The sequence below is a fragment of the Platichthys flesus genome, chromosome 17 (assembly GCF_949316205.1).
Source record: "Platichthys flesus chromosome 17, fPlaFle2.1, whole genome shotgun sequence".
In the NCBI taxonomy this organism is placed as follows: Eukaryota; Metazoa; Chordata; class Actinopteri; order Pleuronectiformes; family Pleuronectidae; genus Platichthys; species Platichthys flesus.
This window is the reverse complement of record NC_084961.1, coordinates 14,537,751-14,556,040: the sequence shown is the minus strand read 5'-3', so window position 1 is coordinate 14,556,040 and position 18,290 is coordinate 14,537,751. Positions and strand designations below refer to the sequence as shown.

Here is an 18,290-nt window from a genome sequence, read left to right as displayed (position 1 = left end):
CCGACCCTGTCAACAATTGCTGATTAGCACTAAACCAAGCTGAGGATGTCATTAGGCTTTCAGTTATTTTATCATAAAACTAAATTTTCATCCTGAGCTTGACGAGACAATTCATGATTAAATCATCTGTAGGGAAACATCAGTGCAGTCGTATTTACACCCGGGAGTGGATTTGATTTAACAGAGGTGTTTGATTTGGTGTTGTCATAAATGATTTTTTCCAAATGTTGTTCTGAGGGGACAGATATCCAATATGGACGACGTCAGGGACATTAGAATGAAGTTAGATCTCATTTCCTCCAATTAGTCTCCCCGTGCCGCCTGAGTGACATTTTTCGGTTATTGCTCACCTCTCGTTCACCCCGTGGCCAGCATGGGTTTAATAAGCACCCCCCTCGTCATATCCCTTGTAACACAAGTGAAGAGAGACACACGGTGTGTGATGGATTATGACTGCACCAGTATGGACACTTAGATGCAATGTGCCACATATAATGACTGTTTGCTGTGAAAATAGTGAGCTCCATCTGCTGGAGGAGGGGAAGTAATCATTTTATGACGGAGACGATCTTTTCCTCATCAGGAGTGGAAAATCGAGGAAAATCATGACATTCAATCTCTTCTTTGACAAGTTTTATTCGGAAAATCCCCTGATTACATGTTCACCCCGATACTTACAGTGATGTGTGGTTCATGGTTATGCACTACACACAAGTTATAAGTGTGTCATCACTGACATGTCACTGACAATGAACATTATTTATAGTGCGTGTGACGACAGATTATCTCAAATGAAAGAAAGTTGATATTCGGGACAGGATATTTTAAATAAATTAACACAAGTGCAACAGTGATATTGACAGATACTTCACGCCCCTTAATCCAACACATGAATAACACAAATGGTCGAGGCACATATTGCTTCATTTCACCCTGCAAAACTTAAGGAACTTGTCTGACTACTATGGCTGATTAACCACAATCACTTCCCCTGTCTCTGTCTTCATCCTCTCGCTGAGCTGCAGCTTCAGCGTATTGATCCGTCTGATCCACTGCAAGCATCATCAACTTCCTGGTCTAATGGCCAATTAGGAAACTAAATCAAAGTATCTTCTAATAAAGACGTAAAAACGATTCGATGATTTGTTGGAACAGACATGTCAGGCTCAAACCTGATTGGATCAGGAGAGATATAGGGTGAGAGGGGAGAGAGTGAGTGTCATCATGTATTTTGTGGAAACGTTCAATTCTTTATAAAATGTGAATTTTGATCCAGCAATATCGAGGAAGAATGAATTGGCATGGTTAGGTGCTACAGTGATGACATATAGCCAACTAGGGCCATGGCCGATTGAAGAGTGCACCTGTGTACATCTGAATGTGTGTGGGATTTGGTGGATGTGTTTCAGAATAAGGCGAGTGTGGGAGAACTACATCTAGCCAGCAGAGTCAGTCTCCGAAGCAGGGGTGTGTGAGCGGATAGCAGTGGGAGATATTAGCAGCTTTGACTGCTCACTTTTGGGATTTATCCGTCTGGGTCAGTTCACCAAGTTACATAAAATTCAATTACGTAAAACCGGTTTGCCCAGAGTTTAGATATCTGGCAAATGGAAGAACACAGAGTGCGCTTTTAGTTTTAGCATAGACAAATACTAATGTCATAGAGCTAAGATGCAAAATTTAAAAACAGTTAATTTCATCCTGCTTGCATTTATACATTTCAGGGATCTCAAAATCTGAGCACATAAAAACTGCTTTAGTGTTTAATCACAATATATGGAATATATGCGTTTTGAATTTTGGGTGAATTAACCCTTTACATTACTTTGCTCTCAATTAAAGCAGCTGCAACCATGTCAAAGTATTATAAAGTTGATTGTGACAGTGTGGCGCCACAGTAGTGATGAGTCAGTAGTACCATGTCATTGTCTTACAGTATGATCAGTGTCAGTGTTTGGGCTCCAGGTGACTGCTCAACAGTCAGTCCTCGGCCCTGCCTGTCTTTGGCCTGGCTCCCCAGATGGCCAGCAGTCGTCTGGACTACTCTGGGGGCCCTGGGGCTTTCATGGCCATGCTGGCCCCAACCAAAGCTGGATAACTTGTGTTCCTCCTTATTCCATCAGGCCCGAAAGGGGAGCCTGATCTGCGAAGCGCACCCAGAGGCCCCAGCATGGGGCTGGGGCTCATTGCTCGGCCCCCTTGAGCTCCGGCCACACCCAGACGTTTCACCTTATCCAGCAGGTTGAGGTGTGGGACGGTAACGCTAACGTCTGTTTGGCATTCGCAGTCCCGCCCTCTCTGCCTTCCCCTCATCCCACCAGTCACCTCCTTCAGGATGGAGCGGGCTGGTTTAGAGGCCAGGAAGTTGTCGTAAGAAGGACTCTTGAAGTCGAACCCTGCAGACGTCATCACGGCTGAAGCTCCAGGTCCCGTGGGAGAGTTGGGCGGGGTGGAGGGGCGCAGAGGATCAGGGTGGGGCGCTCGGTTAGGAGCGATGGAAGTGCTGAATAAGACTCCTCCGCTGCTCAGGCCGTGCTCCAGGCCCTGGCTCTGGTGATACATTGCTGCTGAGATCCCTCTCTCCTGGAGAAGGCGCACCAGCCCCAGAGAGGTGCTGGTGGTGCGCGTGGCATCTCTGCAGGTAAACAAGAAATGGAAGTGAGCGTTATACCAACTGGTAACATTGCACAGTAATGCTTATCCAAAACAAAGTTAGGCTTCAAAAAGTTGATCATAGTCACACAATTCTCTTTTTTTTGCAATGTTTCAAAACATAGCTTTGACTTAAATATCTTGTTTTGAAAAAAAAAAACTGTAGCTCGACACACTCTGCTAACTTGTAAACAAAAAGAGCACAGAGAAGTGGTTTCCTGGTTTATCTGGAGCCTTGCCTGAGGTTGGTTGAAGATTCGGACGGCCTGAGACCGAGTCTACGGGGGTTGCAGGGTGTCCCAGCGGGAGTCCCCAGCAGAGTGCTGGTCATCACACAGGAGGACGTCGCTGGGACTGGGTTCAGACTGAAAATCAATTGATTATCAAGCAAGAAGAAAGGACCATTAGAAACATTGAAAATGTGGTAATTCTCACTTATTTAAACAACCTTCATGATAACTTTTCATAGAAATGAGGGGAGGCCATAGTTTTATTATGAACCATAAGAACCTACATAAACTTTATATTTCTAAACAAAGTTATTAAGGACTTTAAATGAAGCGCTCGTCAAGCCAGAGGAACAAATAAATGCACAGAAACACAAGTTGAGCGGCCACTAAAGTTTGCCTTTAGTTCTTCATTTACCTTGGCGTGACCCGTGTCAGCTCATCCGTCGGGTGAAGAATCCGACAGGTTGTGAAGGTGTAGGTGGAGCTGGTGTGGGCCATGCATTTACCTGGGTAGTACGCAGCTGGACGCCCCACAAACACAGATGTCACAGGTATTTCACACAGGTTCCACAATGTGAACATTTACAACCATTAAATAAATGCATTGTATGTCCTCACCCAGGGGGTCAGTGTTGCTGAGATGTGGCGAAGGGGATGGTGGGGAGGGGGAGAGAGGAGCGATGCTGGGTGGAGGCTGCCAGAGGTTGATGTCGCTGGTAACGGAGGTGGCGGTGGAGGTCACAGCTTGAGAGGCCGAGGCTGAGGACGTGGGCAGATTCTGGAAGTACTGATCACCTGGTTCATCTTCTTCAAAGCCCCCCCATGGATTAACCTGCAGAGACAAGCAAGGGTTACATGTTTTATATTACTTGTCATACTATAAGACGTTCTTTAGTAATAGAACAAGTACTTAAAAAGTAATTTGTCAAATCAGACCATATGTACAGTAATCAGACTAGACTATTTAATCAAAATATCTACCTAAAGTTTGTCAGCCCAATCAACTTCCTTGTCTAATAGCTACTTAGGAAACTACATCTCAGTTGTTTTGGTCAGTTTGTTCTTTATTTTATTTCATAAACTGTAAAAGATGCACTTGCAGGAGATGAGCATATCATAAACATGGTCTACAAACACACACACACACACACACACACACACACACACACCCACCCACCTGCTCCAGCTCTAGCTCGAGGGGTCTGTAACCCTTGGGTACGACTCCCGGCCTGGCGTCCAGAATCACACCGAGGTGAGGCTGTGCTAACTGCTGCCAGTGGTGCAGGGTGACAGAGCCTAGAGGACAGAAGTGAATAAATCTGCATTGTAGACAACTGTGTTTTTTAATGTCCAAAATAAACACTTGGATTAATATCTATTATATCAATAATTGTAAATGGTTGTTTTACTGTAAGCAGATTGTAGTTTTACTAAAAATACTTAAAAGCAGTGCCCAATAGTATCAAGCAGTTTCATGTGGTTTTCGTTAAAGATTATCAATTATTAGAGTTGGAGTCTTAATCATCAATAATAAGTTATTTATCAAAGATAAAAATTGTTTGAGTGATTTTGGCACAGGGACGAATTAACAGCTAATATTAATAGTTTTAACATATCATGTATCATAGACGGGTACTTACACTGCGCATTTAATATGAATAACTATTTATTATTGTCTCTGAAGTTCAGAGGAACATAACATAAACCTCATCTGGCTAAAGTGGGTGACGGACAAGATGGAAGCACTACAGAGACACCAGAGGAGTTGAGGAATAAGGTGAAAAAGAAATGAAATGGAGGAGCAGTAAGAATGAGAAAAAAAGGGTTTTATTAGTCGGCCACATGAGTTTGGAACGGAGATGATAACAACAAAGAAAATCATACAGAAAAACAGAGGAAGTCATAAATGAATGAATAAATAATAAAACCTCACGTAAAGAAAGAATCATGCATATTTAGGAATATGAGGATAAAAAATAAACACATGTATGGTAACAATGGAAACAGCACGGTTTATATATATATATATATATATATATATATATACACACACAGTATATGTGTGTATATATATGTAAGAAGATGAAGAAGTTTGATAGGCAGTGTGCTGCCCTCATTATTACCAGCAGAGGGCAGCACAGGCCGGCAGCAAACTCGACACTAGATCACAGTGAACCCATACAGTGATGCCACATCAGGGTCACATTCATAAAAACACTTCCTGGATAGATTTCACTTTATTCTATCTTACATGTGGACTCTCACCAAACACTGCAGGTGTTTTTACTGAGCTAAATCCTGGACATGCAACACTGAACAACATGCTGAACAATCTATAGCTCAACTCATTTTAATCCTTCAGGCAGTTAAGTTTTTTATTTCATCATATTTTACCTGGAGTTGTTTAAGAAGATTCATTTGGTTTAAATAAGATTTTGTGTACTGTATTTATTCCCATGGACCTTTGCTCTTGTTTTGCTTTTTGGCAAATTTGTCTTGGAATGCTTTCTTTATTTTCCTTACTTAGTTATATTGTAAGAATTCCCAAGTTAAAATAAATGTTGAATACCTCCTCCTTATCTTCGACCTGTTTGTATGTATTCCAGAATGCCACTCCCTCTCTCCTCCTCTGTGTCTACAGCCAGCCTCTGGGCTGTGTGTCTTTGTAGTAGCTGTGTGGAGATGCGAAGCTGCCTGACTTGTGATGATGCATCAGAGACCAGAAAGAGTTAAAGAGCATGAGCGACAGAGGCCTCTCCTTCCTCTCCCTCGCTCCCTTCATCTTCATGCTCCCGGCCCACCTCCTTCCCCTCTCCCTCTCTATCCCAGCTCCTGTCTTCCTCGCCCGCCCCCATCCCTTCTCCTTCTCCGCCTGGAGCTCCTGCCCGTGGATGAGGTCCCTCCTTCTCTCCCTCTCCGTTCCACAGCCCCGCTTGATCCCTTTCTTTGCCCCAACTCCCATGTGCAGTTCCGCCTCCCCCTTCCCCCCCACCTTGCCGTGCTCCCTCTCTCCCTCACCTTCAAGAGGCTTGACGATCTGGAGTTTGTCTGGGAGGTAGGGCCCTCTTGTGGCCCAGAGGTGGAGGTTCCCCAGGGACATGATGCTCTCTGAGGGCGTCAGCCCGCTCTCCTGGCCCGGAGCATCGTGCATCCCTCCGTGTCCGCCCCGCCTTCGCTCCCTCTCCTCTCCAAAGAAGCGCCTCTCGCTCAGGTTGTTTTGTCGACGCAGAGACAGGCGGCGCAGGGCCACCCTCAGGTCCTCAGCACCGTTCGCCTTCTTCTCCCGGCCCTCTGTGCTGCTGTCAGAGCAGGGATGACACAGACATCGAAGGGTAAGAAAAATATTCCAATCTTGAGATCATCATATCAGTCAAGTCAAAAAGACACTCGATCGATACTGCAAAAAATCAGACAAGAGATTTTTATCTCTGTGCAACTTTTGCTATAATATCAGTCAAATAAAAAATACACTTCTCAACTTCCTCTCTCATTTCTTAAATCATAAAGTTCCCTGCTTCTCACCCATCCTGATAAGATGCCGTCTCCATTAGGATGCTCTGCGCGCGGTTGTCAAGGGCAGCGCTGTCTCCACTGATGTCAACCCCATAGATGCTGGAGTGGGGTGTGGAGAGGCCGCTGGACTGAGGGGACGTCCGTGCTGACAGAGACTGGTTGGAGCCTGGGATGTTGGCGCTGGTCGGAGTCAGTGAACGCTGACGCACAGTCTGGTTGACGTTCTTGACCGTCTCAAAGACGCGCTTGCGATGGGTTCTTCAAACAATCAGAAAGGAGAGCGTTAACTCGAGCTACTATACACAGGGCAGATCTGCTTTTTAGGATGTTTTTGTGTTTAGGAGTTAAACCTCAATGAATCAAAGAACTGCTAAGTTCATCTAACATCTAAACTACACATCACAGTATCAGATAACTCTCTCTGCAGGATCAAGTGCATGAGCCACCTTTAAGATTACGAGTTAAGGCCATCATTTGTCATAGATTCATAAAAACATATGACAAAACACAAATGACGATTTAAAATTATTTCTTTGCAAAACGAGCCGGTTTTGCTCATTTGAAAAAACCTACATAGCTGTTTGTTTTTTCCAGAAAATAAACTATAATCCAAATAATTCTTATTGCATTTACTTTTTTTTACTTTTATTGTAATTGGTGTCTATTATTTTGTCTATCTAAATATTGAAAATGCAATTTTTACCTAACTTTAGTCCAAACATTAGAATCATCTGTACTGAATCATTACGTCCAAGGACTTTTTCAAGTTCTTTAACAAATTTTGATGACAAATAAATGCTTTTTCTTTTCTATTTCTATAATAGAACAAGGTGTAAGATTAAACATACATGGTGGAGGTATTTTATACTGCGAAAAAGCAAAAAGTAAATAACATTAGTGTTTGTAGTTTCAGTGAGACGCTAAGCACTGGATCCATACTTCAGTTCTTCACACTCAGGGTCCTCCAGACTCATCTCCTTCCTCATCGATCCCTCAATCTCAGCAGCCAGAGAATCCTGCAACACAAAAACTCATTAAGAAATGGAAGATGGGTCACGTAAACCACACACACACACACACACAGAGACACACACAAACACACTGCCTCACCATCGGGTAAAGTCCCATCGAGTGGTAGCGTCGAGGGGTTCCTGCCGAGCAGGATCTGTTCCGCAGGTTCTTCAGCTCCTCCTGAGCTTCATGCAGCATCTCAATGCACTCGAGGTACTTCTCCTCCAACTCCTGCAGCTGTTGCATCGTAGATTTGGTATCAACATCAGTTGATACAACAGTCATAACAGTCTGATGTCATAACAACATTAATACAAATAGTGTTTACAGCGAAGTCATGCTATTCCGAAAACTGTTTGGTAAGAAAAAGAAAATGTAATCATCACAGTGCAGTGACGTGGAAGTTACCTCCGCTGTCAGCTGCCTTTGAGCATCTTTAGCTGCCAACAGGTGCTGAGAGAGCTCCTCATTCTCCACTGCAAACTAAAGACACATACGTACAGGTTTGAATTAGCAAAACCACCAGAGCATTATTATAATCACATTTGTGTCTGTACTGATACTCACAGATTTGGCTTTCTTTTGCAGATCCACTATGTGAGAGAGGAGGTGTGTGATCTCCTCCTGCTGTCTGGAGGCGTCGTCGGTCTTACGAGCCAGTTCCTCCGCGATGGTAGAGATCTGGAGACTGGACAACCCTGACAGGACAGAGGGAGCGAGAGACTCTTTCAACCTCTGAGAGGGAACCAATGTCCATCCGTAGAAGAAATATGCATGAAAACAGTGTAAAGGAGATAGACACACAACTTACTGAGTTCTTTCACACAGTCGTTCACGAGCTGCTGCTCCTTTTCCTCATAGATTTCAGTCTCTGACTTCAGATGGTGGGCCTACATGCAGACATCTACTTTTACAATACACTCCAAGCAATGTGCACTTCTCTAACAAAGTGTGTGTGTGTGCTGCTGTTTTCAGTGTGTGGAGATAAACCTCTGAGCGGAGTGACAGGTTTTCATCTTCCAGGTCTTTGAGTTTCCTCTGCAGTGTGTCGCTCACGAAGCCTCCTGAGGCGGCCCCCACTTTACTCCTCTTACCCCTTTGGATGAAGACAGAGCAGGACTGAGACTCACAGAAGGGCCAGTGTAAACATATTCAGTTTAAACTGGTGTGTGTTCAGCACATTGCTTGTTTTGCTGTTTTGCATTCCAAAACTTGTGAGTTAATGTACATGCATTCCTGTGGCTTGGTATTTTATCTGAGTGTACAGTTAGCTTGGATTTTATGTATAATTCACATTAATTATTCATGGGTATTTGTTATTATAGACAAGATTCTGTTTATTTCAGGTTGCCTTGTAAAAATGTGCTAATTGAAAGTATGTTGTCTGTTGATTAATAAGCACTGTCCTTATTAAATAAGTAAAGAAAAATAACACATAACACAATATCCTCTTTTTACAGTTGGAAGGAGGGATGTTAGTGAACAAAGAACCGATGCTCACGTCGGGGAGCTGCTGGACTCATCCTCGCTCTCCTCAGCTGCGTTGGTGTAAAACTGCAGCAGCTCGTCCTTCAGGTTCAACTCATGGTGCAGCTGGGCCACCTGGGAGAGGTCACGTCATAACTTCACAACTCCTGTATGCGTGCATTACAATGTGTGTATGTATGTAAGTATCTGGTGCGGGATCTACTGTCCAACTATCAATCTAATGTCAAGCTTCAGTGTGTGTGTGTGTGTGTGTGTGTGTGTGTGTGTGTGTGTGTACAGACCTCCTCTGTGATCTGTCCCACTTGTATCTCGAGATAGTCATTCTGCTCAGTCAGAATTCGGTTCTTCTTAAGAAGCGACTGGCCGATCCTCGCAGCCAACTCCAAGTCTCTCTCTTTCTATTGGATGGAAAAGTACAAAGACAACAGAGGAGATGATGTGGCTGACATTCAGAACCACAACTCCCCAAAATTGCACAATATAAGATTACCAAAATACATTTACTCTTGCAGGTACCCTGAGTATGTGTGTGTTTGTGTGTGTGTGTGTGAAGCATTGTCCATGAAGCGCACAATAAGTGCTCCACAAGGGTCAGTGTTAGGGTCATCTATTATATTGAGCCTGTTAAAACGACAAACCAAAGAAAACCCTTCTAATGGGGACATTCACATCAGAGGTGAAGGGATTGAAAGCCACTGATAACATATCTTGGCCTGATACTGAATACAATTTAGAATTTTAAAATAATTGTTAACCGGGAACTTTAGACATGTGAGAGACTATAACTCCTATTTTTGCATGATTATTTTGTCTGTTAACATTTTACATGCCGAAATAGACATAAAACCTCCTTGAGTCCAAAGTAGATATACATTTTACACAACTTTGAGTATTTGAGTTTATTTGTTCTTGGTCTATACGAATTTGAAATGGTTGTGCCGTGCCTCCACTACATGATTCAGTGTTTGACAGCACAGCCAGTTAAACTTTATTTCTATTCTGCTCTGTTCTCTAGATCCACCAGAATATCCTGCTTCAAACAGCAGCATTCCACCACACTGCATTTGGGCAATCAGCTTTATCTGTGACAGCCACAAATCAATGGAGCATCCTGACTGGTGACGTGAGGGGCAGCAAACAAACAAATGAACCAACCACCTCTGCTCAGCTCTGCACCCACTGACTTCTATATACCATGTGAGGGCCTTCGAGACTCATCTTTACTTTACAAAGATACATTTGTAATGTGCTTCATTTGCATAATAGTGTGTGTTGTTTCTACTCTGAGTGTAGCCTTGTTGCTCTCTGGTATAATCAGGTATTCCGGTGCAGTGCATCACATGGTGACATTTATGTTTGAGCTGAACACTGTTCCTTTTAAATACATAAATAATTAAAGTGCAGGAGTGCAGAATCGTTTGTGCTGCAGCATTACTTGGATGGTTTGGACAATATGGGCAAAACTTTTGACAAGATAAAAATGATCACTATAGATCATTATCACGATAAATGTCAAATTATTATTTCACATTGTGGTTTTTAAAGTCTTCTTTACGAGCTGAGAATGACAAACACTGCTATGGAGGAAAATTACACGGCAATATTGATTGTTTTTGTTTTTGGCTCAGCCCTGACGTAAAAAAGGCAATCTCACCTCCTCCAGCAGACGTGTGACGGCATCGATGTCACTGTACGTCTTCGTCATCTGGCCCACTCTGTCTGCACATAGCACTGGAGAAACACAAAACACGCAAACAGAGTGAGGAGAAGGCAACAAGTATCCCCCTGTGAGCCCTCTACTCATCACATCTACCGTGACCCGCACACACACAGTCACAATATGTAACACAGCGAGTTTACAGAGTCATCCTCTCGGAGGTGACGGACGGGCCAGGTTTAGATGACAAAGCAGGGCATCAGTTAAAGGGGAAGGGGGTTGTTTTCCATGGCGCACAACAATTGGCTGTGTTGCCCTGAGGTGACAGCGGATATCGATTTAGAGTGTGAATCAATGACATGCTGTACAGAGTTATTGAGTGTGTTATGGTAAACCTCTGTAATCCTGTTACCCACTGAACAGTTGTTATTAAAGCACATTTAAATGAGCTGAATCTAAGTTATGATCCACTCAGGTTTACACAGACACAGCATGAGAGTGTGTGTGTGTTTGTTTGTTTGTTTTTTGCTGGTGTGTGTGTGTGTGTATGTGTGTGTGTGTGTGTTCAAATGGCCTGTTGAACCAAATTATAATAAGCTTCAGGAAAATCCTCTCAATGAGGACGATACAATACAACATGCTGCAATAATCAAATCATAGTATGCCACGATCAAACTGATCATATATTGAATCATATTAGACGTGTCTCTCTTGTCTGTATTCATGACATGCACTTTACCTCACCTCTATTTTCCAGGTCACATTCATCCCTCGCTAATCCCTCCATCCTGCCCTCGCTGTCCATCTCTTCCCTTGGCTTCACGATGATCAACAAGCAGACATGACAACCGTTCCAAATACAGAACCATTCACTGTGTCTCTCTCTCTCTCTCTCTCTCTCTCTCTCTCTCTCTCTCTCTCTTTCTCTCTCTCTCCCTCTCTCTCCCTCCCGCCCTCCCTCTCCTCCTTTTTAGCTTCTGTACAATATAACCCTGAGCCTGAATTACCCTCCGCCCACAGGGACGGCCCCGTGAGAGAGTGCGAGGGAGGCAGAGAGATGAGAGGGAGTGCACATCCGTTTTGGAAAGAGCTCCGCGGCAGCTGAGGTGAGGGAGGTGGAGGTAGCAGTTGTTTTTTGATCAGACAAGAGAGGTTGGAAGACGGAGGAAGAAAGAGCCAATCAGAGAGAGGGATGTGGCGTGGGCTCCTGTCTCAGTCTATAAGTGCTGACATCTCACACCTTTCTATCATTCCCTCACTTCTTCTGTCCACTGCTCTGTGCAGACTCACAGAATGTGTATCTGCCACCAGCATCTGTTTCTAGGGTTCGCTCCTCCAAAAAAAAAAAATCCTGACGCATGCACGGACACAACATTTCTATGTACTACACCTCCTTGCTCTACAAATCTGTGTAATGCCAACAAACAAACAAATCCTTAAAACATGATAGTTTAAAAAATATATATATATAACTTAGTTTAAATCAGATGTTCACGGTGAAGAATAGCATGTCTATTGTATAGAAGGGTAAAGTTACTGCCTGTCAAACAATGGAAAGTTTCATTTCCAACATGAAGTACAAGGAACGGGCTGGTAGCAATTTACTAAAAACTAGAATGACACTCAGTCGAACACCGCAGGGAAAATGTCAAAAAACACCCTGTCTCACATCAGTGGTGGAGGTCATGAAGAAGTTTGATAAAAAATAATTAAACTACCTGATATTTATCACAAACAAAACACTGAAGAATAAAATTCAGCTAATGGTTGATTAAAACCAAACAGGAGTAAAACACTGATGGTTCAAAACATCCAGAGAACAAACACAACTCACAGAGACTACATGAAAATAGTTGGACGGCACCACCTTGTGGAGGGAGACTGAAATTACAATAATATCAACACTGGGAATGACAAAAAAGAATGTCGATACAAGTAAGAAGTGATAGACACAATCTGATTGAATCTTATTATTATTCAGTAATAATAACGTGTTTTATCTCTAGGAGACAAAACATTGGATATGTTATCGAGCTAATGGTTTTTATGTTTTCACATAACTGTCCTCAGATCATTTTAAGTTCTATTTAATAAACAAACAGAAGAAGAATCGATATTAATTGCAAAGTCTCTAACAGTTTAAATGAGAAAGCCTCTGCAGACAGTTCATCTTCTTCCCTCTGAGCCAGTGCATTAGTGGTGATATGGCAGGAGGAACTAAAATGATCTTAGTCCACAGCTTATGTATTGATCTTCCCGGGCCACTTAGTGGAGCCATTATTTGTTTTACTGTTATATTGAAATATACAGTTTGGATCATTTACGGGTTTAAAATAAAACATTCTACCGGGTTGTGACCCACTTTGGGGCTTAAAAAAATACCTTGGTGTCTTTTTACCTCAACATATAACCAGAGTATTCAACATTATCTACAGAACTCAAAAGTTAAAAAAAATACTTTTAACATTGAGTCTAATACCACCACTTAGTTGTAGCTTTTAAAATCTTGCTACAGAAATGGTTTATCAAACAAAAAAATTACTAATTACCTCTGCCAAGGAGATGTTGTGTTCATCAGCATTTGTTCCTTATTTAAGTATAGTTTTAACATATAGAACTAAATACAGAAATTGTATATTAATAGATTATTAAACCCCATTTCTCTATAAATGTACCGATTTATTTTTTAATTTGTTTTATGAAGGATTTGTCTGTAAAATGTATCTTTACAGTTGTTAAATTTGTTTCTTTCCCTATACCTACTTTCCCCACATTAAATTAAGGAATAATTTTGTGTTACCTTTGCTTTATCTTTAAATTGTTTCCTGTTCCCTGTTCATCATTTCATTATAAGTAGTCCTGCATCCTGCTGATCACTGTACTGTGTTCTACTGGAGAGCTTTGGACTTTGTTCAAGTTTATTGCCACAACCAGGCCTGTTGGGCATCATTACATTACATGTTATTTAGCTGACGCTTTTATCCAAAGCGACTTACATTTTTAGAACACTCATCATTTTATGAGGGGCCATCTAGGGGTTCAGTATCTTGCCAAGGCAAGCAGATGGGATAGAGTGGGATTCGAACCGGCGACCTTCTTGTTGCAGAGCACACGCTCTATCCCCTAGGCCACGCTCTCCCCATCAGCACTATATCAGCATGCTTCACGCCCAATTAAAAGTAAATTTAATTCCATATTGCAGGGTTGCGCTTATAGAAGATGATCGGAAATGATCACCAGAAGAAATAGAATAAGGAAACTATTGCGAGGTAATGTATTATGTAGTAGGAGTTAATGCAATATATATTGGGAAGTAACGCATTATCTATTAGGAGTTAATGCAATATGTATTGGGAGAGAATATAAAACCTACTAGAAAGGGATCCTCCAAAATGGGCTCAACTCAGTTAGATATTCAAACAAAATACAGTAGATTATGTGACCATGAACCTTTAGAAGGATTAAACGTAGCTTGTGCCCAGGTGGGTAAATCCTTCACTTTAAATACCATGTATTCCTACACCCGCCCCAGAGATTAAAACCAACCTGTTAAATCTGCCCTCATCCATTTCTTTTTACCACATGTCCACTCTGTGTCTTAGAAATAAGATGACCAAAAAGTTCCTGCACGCTTCCTCAGGAGCGTCAGCATCACTGGAGATTGATATACACTGTATGTGCTCCCATCACTGCCAAACTTACAGAAGTATTTGAGGGTCTCTTCGATCTGTTCGGTGGTCAGGTCGAGCCTGGCGTCCGGAGCAACCAGAGGAGTGTGCAGCCAGTCATCGTGGTCGTAGCCGTAGACGGTGTCGGCCCGCAGACGGTACACCGGCAGCTGCTCCTCCAGGAGACTGATGATCTCAAACTCCGGCAGGTCAGTGCTGTTGCACACATCTGAACATCACAGAGAAGACAGTGAGAATACAGGAACTCTTACAGTGAAACAGGGAGACTAGGGTGCAGTAACATATATGTGAATGCGAAAGGAATATCGTGGTTCAAAGTTCCAGATTTGATCTCACGTTAGGCCCTGCTGAGATTTGCCTCACCACAGGGAACAAATGTTTCCATCTCCCCCTCCCTCGAGAATTGGATGAAGGTTTGCATTCAGGCATGCACAAATTACACTTAGTTTTAAACTTAAAGAACATTTTGTTTTTAATACTTTTAATTCAGTTAAAATTATAAACACATCTGTCATCTCTGGATGTGTGGTTACATGAACAATAATAATTGATCGTTCTTTTGCTATAAACTGACACCAGCTGGGACCAGGGGCTCTTTGTGGCAGCATCACTGCTACTGCACAGATATGACAGTGAAGATAAAAGTACTAAAAATAGTACTGTTTGGTATTTTTAGAAATAAAAGTGTTAGAAATTACAAAGAAATTAAGATATTAAAATTCAGCTCAAACTAAAAAACTGCTGAATATTTTGTAATAATATATCTCATTGAAAAAGCAGTGAATAAAACACCTTATACATTGTATACAATGTAAACTTGTTTTTAGAATTTTTTTAGTTTTGAGCTAGATGTTTTCATGCAGTAATTCCTCATGACCTTCATGCACACAAAGACACACACACAAACTATGACACACACACAAACTATGACACACACACACACACACACACACAAGAACCTGTGATTGTCTCGGCGTCCCTGCAGTCAGGCGTCACCGGGTGTGGTTCTATGGGCTCTATCTCGCTCACATACTCCTCCTCGTGCATGTGCCGCTGCTCAGGCCCGGGGTCCGGGTCCGGATCCGGGTCCAGGTCCGGGTCCGGGGCCGGGGGCAGGGAGGGGGCCGGGGAAGCCAGCTTGGCTCACCTCTCACTGGCGGAGAGAAACAGGGGCCATGGGCCTCTGGAGCTCGGCGCTCCACTGGATCAGCAGGTCAGAGCGACGTAGCAGGTACAGACACCTGGGTGAGGAAGAGTTACAGAACCAGCCAGATATTTGTGCAGATGTAACCCACACTGATCAATGCATCGTTCTCTTTCCCTACAGAGTCTTCAACTTCAAGTGCTGCTGCTGACTCTGCACCGTGCCGCCTGCCAGCGATCTGCATAACTCAAAACCCGTCCGCTGCAGACACCACTTCTCATCTGTCGGGAAAAGAACGAGAAGGCACATGAGGGCTAAGAGTGACTTCTGATAATAGCATGATATCATGAGACTTTATAACTTAATGGATCCAGGTACGGGAAATCGTTTTGCCTTGTTTCCCATCATGGGTGTTCACACGGCAAACTTTTGAACCATCCATCACCTCAGCAAACAAAACAGGAGGACCTCCGCACCTCTGGAGCAGCATTGACTGAAGTTTGGTCCTGAGGCGTCTGTCTGAGGTGAACACACCAGTGCTCGTCATGACCTTGCAGCTCTCTGCTATGTTTCTGAAGGGATCTGTGTTACACTGCAGATCTACTGTCGGTGAACACGTCACAGATGTGCATCATGAAATGCACCTGAGTGTCAGATGGAAGAGCGAGCGACGGCTGACAGAATATAAATCATGGAGAAAACGAGGCTTGTGTGCATAAACAATATGTGTCTGCTGCATGAATAGCTCCTTGTGCATGATACAGCAGACATGCAGGGATGGATGAGTGCATCTGACATAGAATGTTTCTCTATAACTGAAAAGCACATGCACGACAACAGCAATAGATGAAGCTGATGTTCTCGCGCGTGGTCTGGTCTTTGTGCAGCAGCACCACAACCTTGGGATGCCTTTCTCATTGCGGCAGTTTGTAGTCAAGACCAGTGTTAAATACAAGTGGTGATTTGTAGGATTACATCATCTGTGGATAAGTGATGAGTTCAGATTCATAAGGGAAGTATTCCACATTCAGATTCGGGATAAGAAGTCATGTGTGGTGACATTAACAAACCAGTGTCAGCCTACAATCTCTAAAGTCACAGCATATGTGGACAATAAAACAATAACAATAATTTTTGGAAGAGGATTTTCATCAATAGCAATATAACAAAAGTTGTATATATATATATATATATCAATATAATGCATTGTGTAAGCACACTGAGGAGGTGTAACATATAAGTGACCGACCTCAGATTTGTATAATGTTTTGCTGCTCATAAGATAATAAACAACCACATGAAAGAAAGCGTAAACTAATGCTAAACTAAAGTGGCAGTAAGTAGGGTTTAGACTTAGACTTAGAATAATAATAATACGTCATATCCATGACAATTATTGATATCGACTGATATGAAAATGTTTGTCTGGTAATAATTTGTACCATAATTACTACAATATAATTTCAATTACTAATTAAAAAAACCTTACAATATATCACAAATAAGCAGATGATTTTTCTATGTAATATCAACCTTTTAATTGAGATTACGAGACACACACACCTATTAATACAACATATGTAACAGAAGATTAGTGAAAAGGTAAAATCAAGGGTTAAAAGTTCAGTGTATAAGATTTAGCTCAAAAGGGATCTATTGGCAGAGATTGAATATGAAATAATACTAATGATGTTCTCACTAGTGTTTTTCATCCAAATTATAAGAATTGTTGTTTTATTTACCCTAGAATGGACCCTTTACCAAATTACTTTATATTTAAATCAGGAGCGGGTCCTCTCTACGGAGGCCGCCATGTTTTTTACAGTTGTCCAGACTGAACGAACTAAACACCTTATGAGTTGTTTTGACAACTGAAGGATACCACAGCGTTCATGTTGGGAAGGGGGGTTGAGGTGAGGGGTGTTCAGCTGCAGCATGCAACTTCACCACTAGATGTCACTATATTCTAAACACTGCACCTTTAAACTCAGGTGAAGAGACACCTGACAGTATTTCATATGTGAACACAAGAGTAAATCCCAAAGATTAAAATTAGATTAGTTTGGGACTGATAAAATGTGATGTATGTAGACTGATGATATCAGATGTGTTTTAATTGATGGGATTCAAACATATGGGCCAAGACCTATAGTCTACTAGTAACACAGTAGGATGGAGTGAAATGTGTTATAAGTAGTGGTGGGAGGCCTGGCAGCTGAGTGGATGTGTAAAACAACAACATTAAATGCTGCTTATGATGCTGATGATGATGATGATGATGATGATGATGATGATGACAGTGTAGTAGAAGTAGGCCACGGTTCATTCATGCATGTGGCACAAACAATGCTAGTCGGCTTGTGTCTGAGGGCGTGGTTTCATCTGCAGGTTCAGATCTGGGTTTTGTCCTCAACAGTGTCACATTGTGTCACGCAAACCACCCATGATCAGCTGACCTCATGATGCATGACATCGCCATTAAAACGGAGAAGCAGACATACAGAGATAGATACTCACGCACGGAGGAGACTGGTCCACACGGTGTCACAATGAGAGATCCAGCAGGGGACTGAGGTGCGGTTAAGTAACCGGACAGACAGGCGGGATAGTGGGCAGAGGATGGCTGTTCCCCTCCAGGATGAGCAGGTAGACACGGGCTCAGTGTGTGTGTGCAGGCCGGGCAGCAGGCCGCTGGATCCTCCTCACAGCTCCGGATGATCAAGGTCACCTTAGTTTGGTTTCAGTCGCTCCTGGCCCGGTCCACTCCTGCCTCCCTGCAGCCATCTCCCCCTGACTCTCCTCTCTCTCCCCTCACCACCATCAAGCTGCACGAAGGAGGGCAACATGACTTCCGGGGGATGCCTTCATAATAAAATCCCTCTTTGACGTTATTCTAAGACAAAAGA

At 42.7% G+C, this 18,290-nt stretch overlaps 1 protein-coding gene across 2 annotated transcripts; it reads right to left on the bottom strand.

Moving 5' to 3' along the window:
• Nucleotides 1-637: 637 nt before the first annotated feature.
• Nucleotides 638-18,153, bottom strand: LOC133973007 (trafficking kinesin-binding protein 1-like). Of its 2 annotated transcripts, XM_062410662.1 has the most exons (19): nt 17,902-18,153; nt 15,200-15,665; nt 14,254-14,448; nt 10,549-10,625; nt 9,176-9,292; nt 8,908-9,008; nt 8,397-8,502; nt 8,218-8,296; nt 7,974-8,104; nt 7,815-7,889; nt 7,506-7,643; nt 7,335-7,411; nt 6,405-6,653; nt 5,901-6,181; nt 4,060-4,178; nt 3,501-3,714; nt 3,298-3,403; nt 2,892-3,017; nt 638-2,635 (listed from the first exon to the last, which is right to left on the bottom strand). In XM_062410662.1, the coding sequence occupies exons 2-19, from the start codon at nt 15,285-15,287 to the stop codon at nt 2,041-2,043; spliced, it is 2,874 nt and encodes a 957-aa protein (XP_062266646.1). In that variant the 5' UTR covers nt 15,288-15,665; nt 17,902-18,153; the 3' UTR covers nt 638-2,040. The 2 variants fall into 2 exon arrangements, with proteins under 2 accessions (XP_062266646.1, XP_062266647.1); XM_062410663.1 differs by lacking the exon at nt 17,902-18,153 and having other exon boundaries at nt 15,200-16,133.
• Between the last annotated feature and the right edge of the window lie 137 nt (nt 18,154-18,290).

What these genes read in the sequence shown, in the direction of transcription:
- LOC133973007 (XM_062410662.1), bottom strand. Translation starts at nt 15,287, where the DNA reads ATGCACGAGGAGGAGTATGTGAGCGAGATAGAGCCCATAGAACCACAC. An exon ending in CGACTGTGTGAAAGAACTCA is followed by an intron (nt 8,105 to 8,217) that starts GTAAGTTGTGTG and finishes CTGTCCTGTCAG; the next exon opens with GGTTGTCCAGTCTCCAGATC. An exon ending in TGCAAAAGAAAGCCAAATCT is followed by an intron (nt 7,890 to 7,973) that starts GTGAGTATCAGT and finishes ATGTGTCTTTAG; the next exon opens with TTTGCAGTGGAGAATGAGGA.